The sequence below is a fragment of the Arachis ipaensis genome, chromosome B2 (assembly GCF_059453495.1).
Source record: "Arachis ipaensis isolate K30076 ecotype BB chromosome B2, ASM5945349v1, whole genome shotgun sequence".
Lineage (NCBI taxonomy): Eukaryota > Viridiplantae > Streptophyta > Magnoliopsida > Fabales > Fabaceae > Arachis > Arachis ipaensis.
Genome location: NC_142437.1, coordinates 20,359,662 through 20,377,064, shown reverse-complemented (window position 1 = coordinate 20,377,064; position 17,403 = coordinate 20,359,662). Strand labels below are relative to the sequence as shown.

General features: G+C 39.1%; 1 protein-coding gene across 1 annotated transcript; it reads right to left on the bottom strand.

The window, feature by feature from the left end:
- Nucleotides 1–6,164: 6,164 nt before the first annotated feature.
- Nucleotides 6,165–12,620, bottom strand: LOC107626935 (uncharacterized). Its single transcript, XM_088504906.1, has 8 exons — nt 12,544–12,620; nt 12,268–12,308; nt 10,990–11,083; nt 10,780–10,868; nt 10,511–10,681; nt 7,709–7,819; nt 6,857–6,923; nt 6,165–6,768 (listed from the first exon to the last, which is right to left on the bottom strand). Exons 3-8 carry the CDS (start codon nt 11,063–11,065, stop codon nt 6,488–6,490), a joined length of 795 nt encoding a protein of 264 aa, XP_088361032.1. The 5' UTR covers nt 11,066–11,083; nt 12,268–12,308; nt 12,544–12,620; the 3' UTR covers nt 6,165–6,487.
- Nucleotides 12,621–17,403: the final 4,783 nt, after the last annotated feature.

Here is a 17,403-nt window from a genome sequence, read left to right as displayed (position 1 = left end):
CTGGAGTGAAACGACGCCCCATTTCAGGCATTTTGAACAAAAAAACCATGACCCGGACCGGGTTAAATTAACCGGCCGGGTCACCGGTTTTAATAAAAAGAGAAAAGGACAACTAGGTCCCTGACCTTTTGTTCTGCGGGCATTTTTGTTCCTGATTATTGAAAAATACTTTTAAGTTCCTGACCTTCACAAAACTTGGACGGATCAGTCCCTCCGCCCAAATGCCTCCGTCAAGGACTGATCCGTTCAAATGTCTCCGTGAGGGACTGATCCGTCCAAGTTTTGTGAAGGTCAGGGACTTAAAAGTATTTTTCAATGGTCAGGGACGAAAATGTCCGCGGGGCAAAAGATCAGGGACCTATTTGTCATTTTCTCTAATAAAAAACTGGTCGGGTCAAACCGGTTTTACCGGGTCCATTGTTTGTCCGGTTCGACGAGTGGCTCGGCCCGGCCAGGTGATCGGGTGACCGGATTTTTGGTCGAACCGGCTGGGTCGAGTCGGGTTTGATAATTATGGCCAGAACTTATCGCAAGAGAAGTAGAGAATCGAAGGCCAGAAGCTCGAGCCTCGAAGTAGAGAACAAAACGACCCGTGACGGTGAGCGATGACCCGCAACGGTGAGCGACGACCCGCAACAGTGAGCTTGCTCCGGCGTCTATTTCGATTCACGGCGTCGGTTGTCCGTCGTCTGCAGAAGCTCCAGCCTCGAGCTTAGGGTTGGGAGTGGGAGACTGGGAGTGTTCTTCGAAGATCTTGGGGGATTAGGGATTTAGGGTAAATTGGATCACGCGTTGAACTTCTTCAGCCTTCTTTTTTTTTTAAAAAAAAAGCCAAACGACACCGTTTCATAAGCTGCGGGGAAGAACCGGTACTTTCTGAAACCGAGCCGGTTTGCCCGGTTCGTCGGTTAACCACCGGTTCGGCCAGTTTTTCTGCCGATTTTTTGCAGCGCAGTTTTGTAGGTGGACTGAACCGGCTAGCTGACCGGTTTCCGGTTAACCACCTCTTTTCGCGTTCTTCTTCTTCTTCTTCTCCTTCAACCTAATTAAATTCGTTGTTCTCCTCTTTCGGGTTTTTCTTCTCTGCATTATGGATCTGGATTGATTCAACGCAATTATCTTTGTCGTTCATCTTCTTCTTCATTTTTTTCTTCGATCTGCACTTTTGAATTGAAACAATAAATGAATCAACTTCAAATCAGTTGAATGAGTGCGATTTTGATGATTCTTCTCAAACGCATCAATTTGATGAGGTTTGGATTGTTGAATTCTGAATCGAATTTAATGGAATGAAATTTTTAATTTTATTTGAAGTGAATTGAATAGACTGAAGTGATCTACATCTGAATTGAATTCAATTGAATTGATAATATGTAACTGTGAGTAATTGTGAGTAACTCTGAGTAAATGTGAGTAACTTTTCGGTTCGGTAAGTACTAAAGAGGAGATTCATCACTTTCATGTTTTCGGTTCGGTCCGCAGAAAGGAGTCTAACAAAAATTAGACCAATATGTTATGTTTTCTTCTCTAAGCACTATATAATTGTTTCACCATAATTAAGATTTTGGTTCACCATAACTAAGATTTCGGTTCACCATGAGTACTGTGTTCGGTTCACCATGAGTACTGTGTTCGGTTCATTCTGCACTATTCAAAACTCTTCTTCTTCTCTGAGTAAATGTGAGTAACTTTTTGGTTCGGTAAGGACTAAAGAGGTGGTTCATCACTTTCATGTTTTCGGTTCGGTCCGCAGAAAGGAGTCTAACAAAAATTAGACCAATATGTTTTGTTTTCTTCCCTAAGCACTATATAATTGTTTCACCGTAATTAAGATTTCGGTTCACCATAACTAAGATTTTGGTTCACCATGAGTACTGTGTTCGGTTCATTCTGCACTATTCAAAACTCTTCTTCCTCACCTTCTACTGCTTCTTCACCAGAGAGAAAAGGAGGAAAAGACAAAAAAATACAGCAGCAACAACAACAAAAGAATGATGATAGGGTTTCAGGGTTTAGGGTTTTAAGGTTTAGGGTTTATGGGTTCAGGGTTCAGTGTACAGGGGTTCAGTGTGTTTCAAACTTTCGGTTCGCCCCGTGTATTAATTTTGGTTCACCATGTTCATGGTTGAGGGTTTAGGGTTTAGGGGTCTAGGGTTTAGGGTTTAGGGTTTTAGGGGTTTAGGGTTTACGGTAGGGTTCAGGGTTTAGGGTTTAGAGTTCAATGTTCAGGGTTAGAGTTTAGGGTTTAGGGTTTAGCGTTCAGGGTTCAGAGTTCAGAGTTCAGAGTTCAGGGTTCGGGTTCAAGGTTTAGGGTTTAGGGTTTAGGTTGTAGGGTGTAGGATTTAGGGTTTAGGTTTTAGGGTTTTAGGGATTTAGGGTTTATGGGTTCAGGGTTCAGAGTTCTGGTTTTAGGGTTTAGGGTTCAGTGTTTAGGGGTTCATATTTTTTTGGTAAACAGGAGAGCGATTTGGATTATTCAATTTTGAATCAAATTGAATGGAATGCAATTTTTAATTTGAATTTAATTAAATGGACGGAGGTGTACTGAATTGAATTGAATTGAATTGATAATATGTAAATTGTAGGCAGAGGTATTTGTATTTGATTTTATATAATGGATTATGTTTCGTTCACTCAGTACTATACAATTGTATTATTTTCGGTTCACCATGAGTACTATGTTCGGTTCACCATGAGTAATGTGTTCAGTTCACCATGAGTACTGTGTTTGGTTCATTCTGCAGAAAGCTGTTTGAATTTGATTTTATATAATGGATTATGTTTCGTTCACTCAGTACTATACAATTGTATTATTTTCGGTTCACCATGAGTACTATGTTCGGTTCACCATGAGTACTGTGTTCGGTTCACCATGAGTACTGTGTTCGGTTCATTCTGCACTATTCAAAACTCTTCTTCCTCACCTTCTACTGCTTCTTCACCAGAGAGAGAAGGAGGAACAAAAAAATACAGCAACAACAACAACAAAAGAATGACGATAAGGAGAAAACACGTGAAGAAGAAGGAACGCGAAAAAGGAGGAGAAGGAGGAACGCGAAGAAGAAGGCGAAGAAGAAGAAGATGCTCCGTGTGTAAACGAGCGTGAGAAGAAGAAGAAGCCCGGGAGAAGAAGAAGAAGCGTGGGGGAGAAGAAGCGTTGGGCGATTTCGTGTGTATTGGGCGCATGTATTTCACGTTTTATTTAATGGTATTGGGTTTTTTTGGTGTTGGGCCAACCTGGTTCCATGGTTACATAGATGTGTAGCATCCCCGATTTATTAATTTATTTCTCCACTGGAGTGTTGTTTCCTTTACTTTGGACCGCACTTCTCCAGGACTATGATTTTATTTTCCTTTTCTATGTATACGTATCTTTTTTTTTCTTTGATTGGGTTAGTAATTTGGTCCAGTTGCCAAAATCTAACTCATTTGTCGAGCTCTCATGGTGTCTGTGTCCGTGTCGCATGTGAGAATAAAATGAGATAAAATATCAAGAACAAAATATAAAGATAGAAAATGTTAAAATTAGTGTCTTTACCGATATTGAAGTGTGTTGGTGCAGTTTGGTGGTGGCTCGTTACATCATTTTTAAATTAAAAAAATTAAGAGTTTAATATTGTAAAATAAATAAATAAAAAAGATATAATAATATAAAACAAAAAAGTATAAATAGAAGACTCTAATATTGATATTCACTAATATAATTATCTCACTATTGATTCGACCGTTACAAATCCAACATCATAACTCGGCATTATCTATCATAACTCGGCATTATTCACGTTATTACTCAGCAAGCTGGCGTTATAGTTCGGCAGTTCAAACAATATCAACGAACATCTTAGAATTGAAACATCAGATGGGATTTTATCACCCAATTAGTACTCTTCAATTCATATGATGAAACGGAAACATAACCGACCTATCTTCACTCATAAAAGGTATAGTCTTCTATCCTTAGAACACATTGAATTCTCAATACTGACTTAAGCTTCGGAGTGCCTTTGCAGGTACACTCCCCCCTTGTTTCTTGCTCACGCTCTGTGCATTTGGACATCCCTTCGGAGCATAGCTCAGACTTCCACAAGGCTCAAAGGTCGGAATCGAAGATAACAACTCGGCGTCGATTCCCAGGGACCGAGCTCTCCCTTCAGGTATCTATACAAGAACAATTGGTGCCCACCGTGGGCCGAGAATATAACCCTTTCCATATATCATCGGCCTCGACGTTCTCGCTTGGAACCATGGCTGAACAACTTCCACCCACGCCATCTGAACTCCTTCAGATGGTGACCGAGTTATGGCAAGCCAACCAGCGCATGGCCGAAGAGAACCAACGAATGGCAAATCAAATTTCTAATTTGAATAACACCCGAATGGAAAACAACAATGATCGACAAGAACGGACAGAAGAAGCCTAACATAACTCATGGCCGACGCATGTCTCTGAAACTGCTCGGCACGAAGAAGAGCAACCCGAGCATAATGAGAAAGCTTGGCCAGACGACGAGGGCGACAACCTAGAAAGCTCCCCTGGGACGTTCATGGCCGAGGTGATGAATTTCGTGTTGCCTATGAGGTTCACCCTGCCGACCACACTAACCCCTTATGATGGGCTAGGTGATCTGAAGAAATACATCAAGAAGTTCACGTGTTGTCGGACCCTTATGATGGGCTAGGTGATCTGAAGAAATACCAGAGGAGCACGTGTTGTCGGACCCTACAGGAGATGCTCGAAACTAGTCTTGAGCTGATGGTTGCAAAGTTGTGCCTCGACGGTAGAAAGAATGTACGATAGATGGTATTCATTCCTTAGACTTTGCTTTTCCTCACTTCTGTAGCATTTTTGAGGGACAGGACTTGATATTTTCTTTTCTTTTAGCCCGGGTACCAGCTTAGGAGTTTTCTTTATGAACCAGGTATCTGGAAAGTTGTCAGTTGTATATAAGTCTATATGTATGTATATATATATCTATCTAAGCATGTCAAGTTTGTATGAACTAACTTAAGACATATATATGTATGAAATCTTTTCTGTAATCTTGTTGTTATTTGACTTTGCTGTTAGTCTGGTGTTTATTTTATATTGTATATCTCTGAAGATGTTCATGGTTTTGTTAATAGGTTTGTTAAAAAAAGCTATATGATAAAAATAAGTTAACATATGCGATTCCGTTAATACGAAAGGCTTATATGTAGTAAATATTATCGAGTCTAGAGTTTTATAGGGCTACTGGGAAGTAACATCTGATGACTGGCAGTGATCCGGATCTGTCGGAAATTGGGTATCACAAGCAAGAATTTTCATCATTAGGACATAGACAACAACTAATATAAAATCACAAAAAATCACAGAAATATAAAATGACAGATATCACAACAATGCTATAATAATTAACAAATACTTCAAGATAAATGAAAATCACAAAAATCACAGAGGTTGACTTACCGGAAGGAAGAGCGGCCAACAGAGAAGAGGCTGCCAACGGCGATAGAGAACGAACAAACACGATTCTAACTCTGACGATCTTGCTTGACGGCGATGAAGATGATTCTCCTCTGACATGACGATTCTCCTCGGGCTGGGTGAGGCACGCGATGACAACGTTCTCCTCGAACATGTTTCTCAGGTGCACGACGACGGTGCTGCGGTGACCTTCAGAGTGAGAGGGGGAAGCAGGAAGCAGTGAGAAGGGAGAGCGCGGCGGTGAGGGAGGAGGAGGGTGGCGGACGGTGGTAATAGAAGTGGAGAGAATCTGTGAAAGAGTTTAGGTTTTGCTGAATCTGAGAAGAGAGGAAGTAACAGATTCTTATGCAAACCAACAAAATTAAAGAGATGTATCTTGAAACTTTCTATAGCCAGTCAGTTCACTCCTCTATTCCAAAATGTTTTTACTTTCTTTAAAGATCCAAAAAATATTTTTGCAAACCCATCATCACGGTCCAACAAGATTTCTCCATTTGCTACCATGACAAAAAAAATAAAAAAGCCATTTGCTACTTCATGTTCAATAAAATTACATAGTACCCCTTACAAATAATTCAAAATAAAAGCAAGAGCCTTTTGTGCCATTGGTTTTTGGGTTAAAACGAAAGGACAAGAGAAAGGAATCCTGGGATATTTTGAGAAGGATGAATTGGGAAATAATAACAAAAGAGGGGAATTGTTCAAACACAATTTTATTATTCGAATGAGGTGGCTGTTTCCATAAAAGCATTTTTGTGAAAATGATATTATGAACCGTTAAATAGTTCAATCAAATATATTAAACTATCTAACAGTTCACAATGTCTTCGTTGGAGTAACCACCTTAGAATTAAGGGGTAGACAAATTTCTCCATACATATCCTAACATTTGGAGTTACTCTCGATGTGAAACTAGCCACGATATTTCTTAACAACTATTTCTATAACATGAAGATGGATAACAAGAATATGCCACAACCATTAAACAACTATTTTGAAACTCTGAAATATTTAAGAAGCTCATGCAGCAGTGGCACTCGAGTTTCGATCGCTAGATTTGTTTTTGCGGCCCCAAACAGGATTGGACACAATAAGCTGATGCGGCACAAGCCGTTTCTCACGCTTCGTGAGCTTGCGGAAATTGTGAACCTTCAACCTCGCAATCTTCGCCTCTTCTTCAGCGGTTATTTCTCTTACTACAACTGTTAGCCTGCATTCCGGTTTGACTTTGATGCCGGCTCTTCCTTTGGAATGGTAAGAAACTTTCTTCCGGAATAATCCTTTTCCAACAAATGCTTCGGCTGCAAGGAATATGAAACAGCATCAGCACGGATTTAAACAAAGTGGCTAAACAAATTAAGTTACACAATTGCAAAATTTGAAGTGTACCAACAATGAGGCGCTCTGCATCCAATCCATGATTATTTACGGCATTTCCTTGGGCTTGAGTAATACCCTGCAGTGCTTATAACTTTAAAACATAAGTTTCCAATTCTGCATTTACCAGCACAGATCATGGAAAAGGAGGAACAATCCCATAGAATTAGATAATGGTAATATTAAGGGGAAGAAGTGATGAGATTTGGGAGCTGAAATATATGTAGGAAACAAACTACAAGTGCAGTGCGTAATAATAATAATAATAATAATAAAGGCAGCTCTGTAGACAAGCATCTCGTGTTAATGCAGGATCCTAGAAAGGCCGCACCAAAAGGGCGTAATGTAGACAGCCTAACCTGATAATTACATAAGTAGCCAATTCCACAGCTTGAAACCGTGACCTTGAGGCCACACGGAAACAACTCAACAACAACAACAACAACAATAAGGCCCTTGAAATTGTGGACCGAAGTGGAGGAGAAAAAATTGGACAATCCAGAAAGCCAAAAGAATGTAGAAAATGATAGAGAAGGACATAAGGCAGCTAGAGAAAAAGCACAACAACATTGAAAGTATCTGAAGGTAAGAAAGAAGTTGATCTTTATGGTCTATTTTGTGAATGAATGAATCTGTGACTTTAGAGAGTTGCAGATATATTGCTAAGATACAAGGCTTAATGACCGACTACACCAACAGCTGAACTTGTTCTAAGGAAATACAAACTCTTGGTTAGAAACCAATGAGGACAGATAAATCAACAGCCTAGCCTTGATGCTGTATGGTGCTCTAGAAGAAGAAATTGAATACTCTTAGTTTTGTCTACACACAGAAATGAAAATACAGTGTAATACCACTTATTACCTGATATACAGTTCTTGAAGCTCGCTTTACTGTCACTTGCAATTGCAGCAATGCATCTTTAACCAGCATACCACGAACCAAAGCAGCAACCAAGTTGACCTTCTTAGGACTCTGAGAAAGCACGTTGAAAAATAAGGTAATCAGTCATATATGCTAACTGGACCACAGAAAAACAGAAACCCAGAAATTATGATCATGTTTCCATAGCATTCAATCTAAGGGTGGCTTTTCATTGACCAGAAAATTATGCTGACTGAAGAAACACAGAAAGTTTCTCAAAAAGTAGGCAGAGGCACCATTTGACTTGGTGACCTGGTATTCTCTATGGGGTGGCGAAAATTGGCGAGTTAAGAAATTATTAGAAGAGATACGTTGCAAGTACAGTTCTTAACCAACCAGAAATCTGCTTATCAATTTAGAAGGGTTGTCACAAAATTTAAATTAAAATACTGGGAGTATGAGTCCCAGGTCGTCTCCCAACGAGTTGCAGAGAGATGTGCTATTTTATTAATCAGATGTTTTCAAAAATGGTTTGAGTTGAATAACGAAAAATTAAATTGGAGAATTTATGTAATTTTAAATAAAAACCTTGACTGGGAGTAGATTAATTGGAAGCTCTATTCTTGTTGAAGTACTCTCAAGATTAATTGATAATTGAGGGTTGTTCTGTTTAGTTATCCCTTACTAGGTAAAGGAAAGTCAAGCAAGTTGGAAAGCTGTTTCTATTCACAAGTTCCAATCCGCTCAATTGAAAAGGATTGGTGTCAGTGACTAGAGGGCAATCCAACAATAAACCCAATTACAATTTTTCTTTTAAGCATTCCAACTCAAGGTCTTCCCTTCAATCAACTCCCATCCAAGTTATGGAACTACTCGCTCACTGTAAATGTAGAATTCATAACATAGGAAAGGGAAATATAGAAAGACATGATAAGTAATAATCAAAGGGATCAATTAAAAATAAAAATAGTTCTTGTATTAATAAATTCTAAAAATAATCCAATAATATTTCTGAGTAAACAAAAGACATGGAAGAGTAAGAGACAGGTAAAGAAAACAAACGAGAATGACGAAGTCTTGACGGAAGTAATAACTCTTCTCAATATCCTAATGCGAAAAGTAATAAAAATAAATCCTAAGAACTATGAGTGTGCAGAGAGAAAACCTAGAGGAGGAGTAAAACTATATCTAAAACTGAGAATTGTCTGTAGTGAATTGTTATCCTTCGTTTCTCCATGTTCCTTGGCTCTAGTCTACTTTTCTGGGCCGAAAATTGGGTTAAACCAGGGCCCAAAATCGCCCCCAGCAAATTCTGCAGATTCTGCAGATCGCGCATGTCACGCGATCGCGTCATTCATGCGGACACGTCATTCGGCGTTTTGCCTTGCCATGCGTGCGCATCGTCCACGCCTCTGCGTCACTTGTGCAGTTCCAATCCGCGCGGTCGCGTGAGCCATGCGTCCGCGTCATTGCGATTTCCTCTATGTCACGCGGTCGCGTGAGCCATGCGTCCGCGTCACTTCTCGCTGGTCATCTCCTCAATTTCTTGTGTTCCTTCCATTTTTGCAAGCTTCCTTTCCAATCTCCACGTCATTCATGCCCTATAAAGCCTGAAACACTTAACACACAGATCACGGCATCTAATGGAATGAAAGAGAATTAAAATACATAATTAAAAGTCTTTAGGAAGCAAATATTCAATCATGTAATAATTTTAGCAAGGAAATTTAAATGCATGCCAATCATATGAATAAGTGGGTAAAGAATTGATAAAATCATACAATTAAGCACAATATAAACCATAAAATAGTAGTTTATCAGGCACGTTCAGAGATGCTCAACCAATAGTCTCAAGATGAAACAGATCATGTTATACTTTTCAGTTTTCAAACTATTGCTATGCTGCAGTCTGAACTAGCTAACATTGTATTTTAAGCAGTTACTTCAGAATGACCCATATTAACAGGGGAAAAAATGATATCCATAAGCAATTCACGATATATTGGCAATTTGGCATTGACAAAATCACTGCAGCACCAAATGTTATGCTGTTAAAACTGAATTATCCATAATAATATAACAATAATTGTGAATGGCATGAAAGGCATTTCATAGTTAGTGCAAGCATTTGAGTTGAGTTGAGTTGTGTATCATATCGTCAAGCATGAAGTTCCCAATGGTTATAAGGCATTTCAAAAGTTCAGGAATCTTCGAAAATCTTATTTCAAGATAAAATAGAAATAATTATTATAAAGAATATTACATACAAAAACTGATAAATCGAGGTAGAAATGAATACAGTCAGCACGATGGCAGTGACTGAACCTGTTAAGCAGGAACAATTTCCTTGTCTAAATCATAATAGTTTTGTTAAAAGCACCTTTCAGGATGAAAGATTGATGTTTTAATAGGAGTTTCTCTCTCAGACGTCTTTAGACACTAGAAACCTGCGCTTCAATCATATTTATTGTTTTTTTTTTCTCTTATAAGAAGCATCTCTCAGTCCTCTCATTTTCTGTTAGACTACTTCATAATAGGGTTGTCTTAATAAATGGGTTCGTTTGTTGTTGCTTTTGGAAGAAGTACCATTTTCAAAACAGAGTCAGAGGCAGAAGTAGAAATCATAGACATGCTTTTTTATTAAAATGAAATGGAATTAAACTATTTGAATGATAAGTACTCTTTAACATAAATTAAAGAAAACCAATGAAATCAAAAGATTTGTGTCATGTCCATAATGTAAATTGAGCAATTACTTAAGAAATACAAGATAACAGAATTACACAAGGGAAAAAAACAAACCTGCTTTATTTTTGACATTACTGCTTGAACTCTTTCTTTCTTAACAGGTGTCTGCTTCTGGTCTTGAGCTTCTTTGCTACCCAAAAAGGAAGTTAAGGCTAACGGGGAGGAAGTTGGTGTTTGTTCCAGATCTGATGACTTAGAAAGCAAACAGGTAGAACCCGAAATTCCCTAAAACAAAAGAACCGTGTAAACTCCAACTATCTCTCAATAGAGTTTAAGTAGAGAGCTTATAACGTGATATGATCATTCACAATGTAAATCAAAACCTGGTATTGGAAAGAATGATAAACAGGGCTACGACTTGAAATTGAGGGCAATAGTATTGTTCTTGCTGTCAACGTCGTCAGACCCTTACCTACAATGTACAGAAATAGGTTTTCTAAAGTATTTAATAAAACCTAAAAAAATAAGAGTAAAGCATGAGCAACTTCACATAGTTTGCAAGAAGGAAATAGTTAAAAACATAAATCACCAACCTTGGGGAGATGAGGTGGTAGCAAAGTGTGCAATTTGACGAAAAACTGGCAAGAAATGCCTTTGCCACTGGACCATGATTACAATGCACTCTTTCTGTAAAGTAAAACCACAATATAACAAGCCAAGTTTTTTTAAGTTTAACAAGCCAAGTTTTTTAAGGTGGCTGCAGCTCTGATAGAGTTTCCAGAATCCAGACCAATATATCAATTCATAGTTCATACAATTCATCTGGCATTCAACAGAGCAGAATTGAAATTAACAAAAAATTTAACAGAGCAGAATTGAAAAGATAAAAAAAATTGAAGAACAGAGCAGAGCAAACTTCTCAAATTCAACATACATCAAATTTATTTTCAAATTCAACATACAACAAGTTTATTCAACATTTGATTAATCATATAAAAAACAAAATTAAAAAATTAAAAAATAGAAGAACAGAAGCCTAGAACAAAAAACAAAAACAGCACGAACAGAAGCCAGAAACCCAGAAACTAATAGTTATCAGAACCGAACTGGCAATCAACCCGGTCATATGACTGGGTCACCAGGTCACTGGTTCAACCGGTGGGTCATTGATTCACCCGGTTGACCCGGTCATAATTTAAAAAAATACAAATTATATAAATAAAATTAAAATTAAGTATTAAAACTTAAAATGCAAGTCTTTACAAACATAATAATAATCAAATATTATTTTTTAGACATAACTAATGATGTAAAAAGAGATAATAAACTAGTTTCTAGTACAAAATACTTTCACCATTTAAATAAACAAGAACAAGCAAAAGATAACACAATCGATAAATCAAGTCCAAGTGATCTTAAAATCGACATCTATATCTTCATAGGACAAATTTGGAGCTTGATCAATATTTTCCTCGTTTTGATTTGCATCTATATCTTCCATAAGAAACACGGCATTATGCAGAACATCAGAAACAAAGAAAGAAGAGTTTGAAGAGAGAGCTACAACAAACTAGCAAACTAATTGTAAAAGCTTCATTTATAACAGAGTTGGAAAAGAGAGAAAGATTAGAGATCAGAATAACAAACCCTAACTAATTGTACCAAACTAATTTTGTTAGTGACCAACTCTCTTATCTCTTATCCCTTAACATACACCAACAAAAGATTTAGCATTTTTTAAGCAACACAACAACAAGGTTCAGTAACAAATTCAACTCAACTCAGTTATCCAGCAACAAATTTTACTTTCAGCAACAACCACATTCATGATATGTTCAGCATCAAATAACAAGGCCAAAGCTGAAACTCACCTGGGCAGAGAGATGAAGCAAAACTTAACTAAGTGATTATTCTGCAAAACAGCACCAAATTCAAGGTTCAATAAACTCAGTAATGATTTTCGGCGATGAACAAACTTAAGCTAAGTGATTATTTTGGCATGTCAACAATAAATTCAAGGTTCATGATAATCAGTAACAAATTTCAGCAACACATTCAACTTTCAGCAACAAATTACTTTCAGCAACAAAATCAAAGTGCATTGATGCAGCACCAAAATTGAAGCAGAAAGACCAGGGGAAACTCACCAAATCGTGTTGCACGAAGGAAGTTGACGGCGAAGGAGAAGCTGATGGCGAGGGAGAAGCTGACGGCAAGGCTCGAAGCAAGAAGACGACAACAAAGATCAGCCCACCGGGATCTGTTGCCTCTGCTACCGGCGACGAAGAGCGCAGGGAAGGGAGAGATCGAGACCAGGTGCGAGACAGAGACCTTGAGAAGCAAGAAGACGACGAAGCGAGCGCAGGTGCACGGAACCGCGACGACGACCGAGGTGAGAGACCGAGACCGCGACGAGGTAAGGCCGTGAGAGACTGAGTGTGACGACCGACGAGGTGAGGGGAGCGACGAGTGAGTGACGAAGTGAAGGTGACGCCGTGAGCCACCGTGAGCCGCCGTGAGTGATGGACTGTCGAGCTCGAGAGAGAAGAGACACAAGGCTGGCTGGGGGTTAAGGGTGTTCCAATTCCATTCAGATCAGGGACATTAGTCATTAGGGTTCATGCTTTCATTTCATGCAAATCAACAGGGGGTGGAGGACAGGAGGAGTGAAACGACGCCCCGTTTCAGGCATTTTGAACAAAAAAACCATGACCCAGACCGGGTTAAATTAACCGGCCCGGTCACAGGTTTAATAAAAACTAGTCGGGTCAAACCGGTTTTTACCGGGTCCATTGTTTGTCCGGTTCGACGAGTGGCTCGGCCAGGCCAGGTGACCGGGTGACCGGATTTTTGGTCGAACTGGCTGGGTCGAGCCGGGTTAGATAACTATGGCCAGAACTTACCGCAAGAGAAGCAAAGAACCGAAGGCCAGAAGCTCGAGCCTCGAAGTAGAGAACAAAACGACCCGCGACGGTGAGCGATGACCCGCGACGGTGAGCGACGACCTGCAACAGTGAGCTTGTTCCGGCGTCTATTTCGATTCACGGCGTCGATTGTCCGTCATCTGCAGAAGCTCCAGCCTCGAGCTTAGGGTTGGGAGTGGGAGACTGGGAGTGTTCTTCGAAGATTTTGGGGGATTAGGGATTTAGGGTAAATTGGATCACGCGTTGAACTTCTTCAGCCTTCTTTTTTTTTTTTTTTTAAAGCCAAATGACACCGTTTCATAAGCTGGGGGGAAGAACTTGTACTTTCTGAAACCGGGCCGGTTTGCCCGGTTCGTCGGTTAACTACCGATTCGGCCGGTTTTTCCCCCGATTTTTTGCAACGCGGTTTTGTAGGTGGACCGAACCGGCTAGGTGACCGGTTTCCAGTTAACCACCTCTTCTTCTTCTTCTTCTTCTTCTTCTTCTTCTTCTTCTTCTTCTTCTTCTTCTTCTTCTTCTTCTTCAACCTAATTAAATTCGTTGTTCTCCTCTTTCGGGTTTTTCTTCTCTGCATTATGGATCTGGATTGATTCAACGCAATTATCTTCGTCGTTCATCTTCTTCTTCATTTTTTTCTTCGATCTGCACTTTTGAATTGAAACAATGAATGAATCAACTTCAAATAAGTTGAATGAGTGCGATTTTGATGATTCTTCTCAAACGCATCAATTTGATGAGGTTTGGATTATTGAATTCTAAATCGAATTTAATGTAATGAAATTTTTAATTTTATTTGAAGTGAATTGAATGGACTGAGGTGATCTACATTTGAATTGAATTCAATTGAATTGATAATATGTAACTGTGAGTAATTGTGAGTAACTCTGAGTAAATGTGAGTAACTTTTCGGTTCGGTAAGTACTAAAGAGGAGGTTCATCACTTTCATGTTTTCGGTTCGGTCCGCAGAAAGGAGTCTAACAAAAATTAGACCAATATGTTCTGTTTTCTTCTCTAAACACTATATAATTGTTTCACCGTAATTAAGATTTTGGTTCACCATAACTAATATTTCGGTTCACCATGAGTACTGTGTTCGGTTCACCATGAGTACTGTGTTCGGTTCATTATGCACTATTCAAAACTCTTCTTCCTCTCTGAGTAAATGTGAGTAACTTTTCGGTTCGGTAAGTACTAAAGAGGTGGTTCATCACTTTCATGTTTTCGGTTCAGTCCGCAGAAAGGAGTCTAACAAAAATTAGACCAATATGTTTTGTTTTCTTCCCTGAGCACTATATAATTGTTTCACCGTAATTAAGATTTCGGTTCACCATAACTAAGATTTTGGTTCACCATGAGTACTGTATTCGGTTCATTCTTCACTATTCAAAACTCTTCTTCCTCACCTTCTACTGCTTCTTCACCAGAGAGAGAAGGAGGAAAAGACAAAAAAATACAGCAGCAACAACAACAAAAGAATGACGATAGGGTTTCAGAGTTTAGGGTTTTAGGGTTTAGGGTTTATGGGTTCAGGGTTCAGTGTACAGGGGTTCAGTGTGTTTCAAACTTTCAGTTCGTCCCGTGTATTAATTTTGGTTCATCGTGTTCATGGTTGAGGGTTTAGGGTTTAGGGGTCTAGGGTTTAAGGTTTTAGGGGTTTAGAGTTTACAGTAGGGTTCAGGGTTTAGGGTTTAGGGTTTAGGGTTTAGCATTTAGGGTTTAGAGTTCAATGTTCAGGGTTTGGGTTTAGGGTTTAGAGTTTAGTGTTCAGGGTTTAGAGTTCAGAGTTCAGGGTTCGGGTTCAAGGTTTAGGGTTTAGGGTTTAGGTTTTAGGGTGTAGGAATTAGGGTTTAGGTTTTAGGGTTTTAGGGATTTAGGGTTTATGGGTTTAGGGTTCAGGGTTCTGGTTTTAGTGTTTAGGATTCAGTGTTTAGGAGTTCATAATTTTTTGGTAAACAGGAGAGCGATTTGGATTACTCTTCTGAAACGAATCAAACTGACAAAGTTTGGATTATTCAATTTTGAATCAAATTGAATGGAATGCAATTTTTAATTTGAATTGAATTAAATGGACGGAGGTGTACTGAATTGAATTGAATTGAATTGATAATATGTAAATTGTAGGCAGAGTTATTTGAATTTGATTTTATATAATGGATTATGTTTCGTTCATTCAGTACTATACAATTGTATTATTTTCAGTTCACCATGAGTACTATGTTCGGTTCACCATGAGTACTGTGTTTGGTTCACCATGAGTACTGGGTTCGGTTCATTCTGTAGTAAGCTGTTTGAATGTGATTTTATATAATGGATTATGTTTCGTTCACTCAGTACTATACAATTGTATTATTTTCTGTTCACCATGAGTACTATGTTCGGTTCACCATGAGTACTGTGTTCGGTTCATTCTGCACTATTCAAAACTCTTCTTCCTCACCTTCTACTGCTTCTTCACCAGAGAGAGAAGGAGGAAAAGACAAAAAATACAGCAACAACAACAACAAAAGAATGACGATAAGGAGAAAACACGTGAAGAAGAAGGAACGCGAAAAATGAGGAGAAGGAGGAGAAGGAGGAACGCGAAGAAGAAGGCGAAGAAGAAGAAGATGCTCCGTGCGTAAACGAGCGTGAGAAGAAGAAGAAGAAGAAGAAGAAGAAGCCCAGGAGAAGAAGAAGAAGCGTGGGGGAGAAGAAGCGTTGGGCGATTTCGTGTGTATTGGGCGCGTGTATTTCACATTTTATTTAATGGTATTGGGTTTTTTTGGTGTTAGGCCAACCTGGTTCCATGGTTACATGGATGTGTAGCATCCCCGATTTATTAATTTATTTCTCCACTGGAGTGTTGTTTCCTTTACTTTGGACCGCACTCCTCCAGGACTATGATTTTATTTTCCTTTTCTGGGTATACGTATCTTTTTTTTTCTTTGATTGGGTTAGTAATTTGGTCCAGTTGCCAAAATCTAACTCATTTGTCGAGCTCCCCTGGTGTCTGTGTCCGTGTCGCATGTGAGAATAAAATGAGATAAAATATCAAGAACAAAATACAAAGATAAAAAATGTTAAAATTAGTGTCTTTACCGATATTGAAGTGTGTTGGTGCAGTTTGGTGGTGGCTCGTTACATCATTTTTAAATTAAAAAATTAAGAGTTTAATATTGTAAAATAAATAAATAAAAAAGATATAATAATATAAAATAAAAAAGTATACATAGAAGACTCTAATATTGATATTCACTAATATAATTATCTCACTATTGATCCAACCGTTACAAATCCAGCATCATAACTCGGCATTATCTATCATAACTCGGCATTATTCACGTTATTACTCAGCAAGCTGACGTTATAGTTCGGCAGTTCAAACAATCTCAACGAACATCTTAGAATTGAAACATCAGATGGGATTTTATCACCCAATTAGTACTCTTCAATTTATATGATGAAACAGAAACATAACCGACCTATCTTCACTCATAAAAGGTATAGTCTTCTATCCTTAGAACACATTGAATTCTCAATACTGACTTAAGCTTCGGAGTGCCTTTGTAGGTACACTCCCCCCTTGTTTCTTACTCACGCTCTGTGCATTTGGACATCCCTTCGGAGTAAAGCTCGGACTTCCACAAGGCTCAAAGGTCGGCACCGAAGATAACAACTCGGCGTCGATTCCCAGGGACCGAGCTCTCCCTTCAGGTATCCATACAAGAACAATTGGTGCCCACCGTCGGCCGAGAATATAACCCTTTCCATATATCATCGGCCTCGACGTTCTCGCTTGGAGCCATGGCTGAACAACTTCCACCCACGCCATCTGAACTCCTTCAGATGGTGACCGAGTTATGGCAAGCCAACCAGCGCATGGCCGAAGAGAACCAACGAATGGCAAATCAAATTTCTAATTTGAATAACACCCGAATCGAAAACAACAATGATTGACAAGAACGGACAGAAGAAGCCGAGCATAACTCATGGCCGACGCATGTCTCTGAAACTGCTGGCACGAAGAAGAGCAACCCGAGCATAATGAGGAAGCTTGGCCAGATGACGAGGACGACAACCTAGAAAGCTCCCCTGGGCCGTTC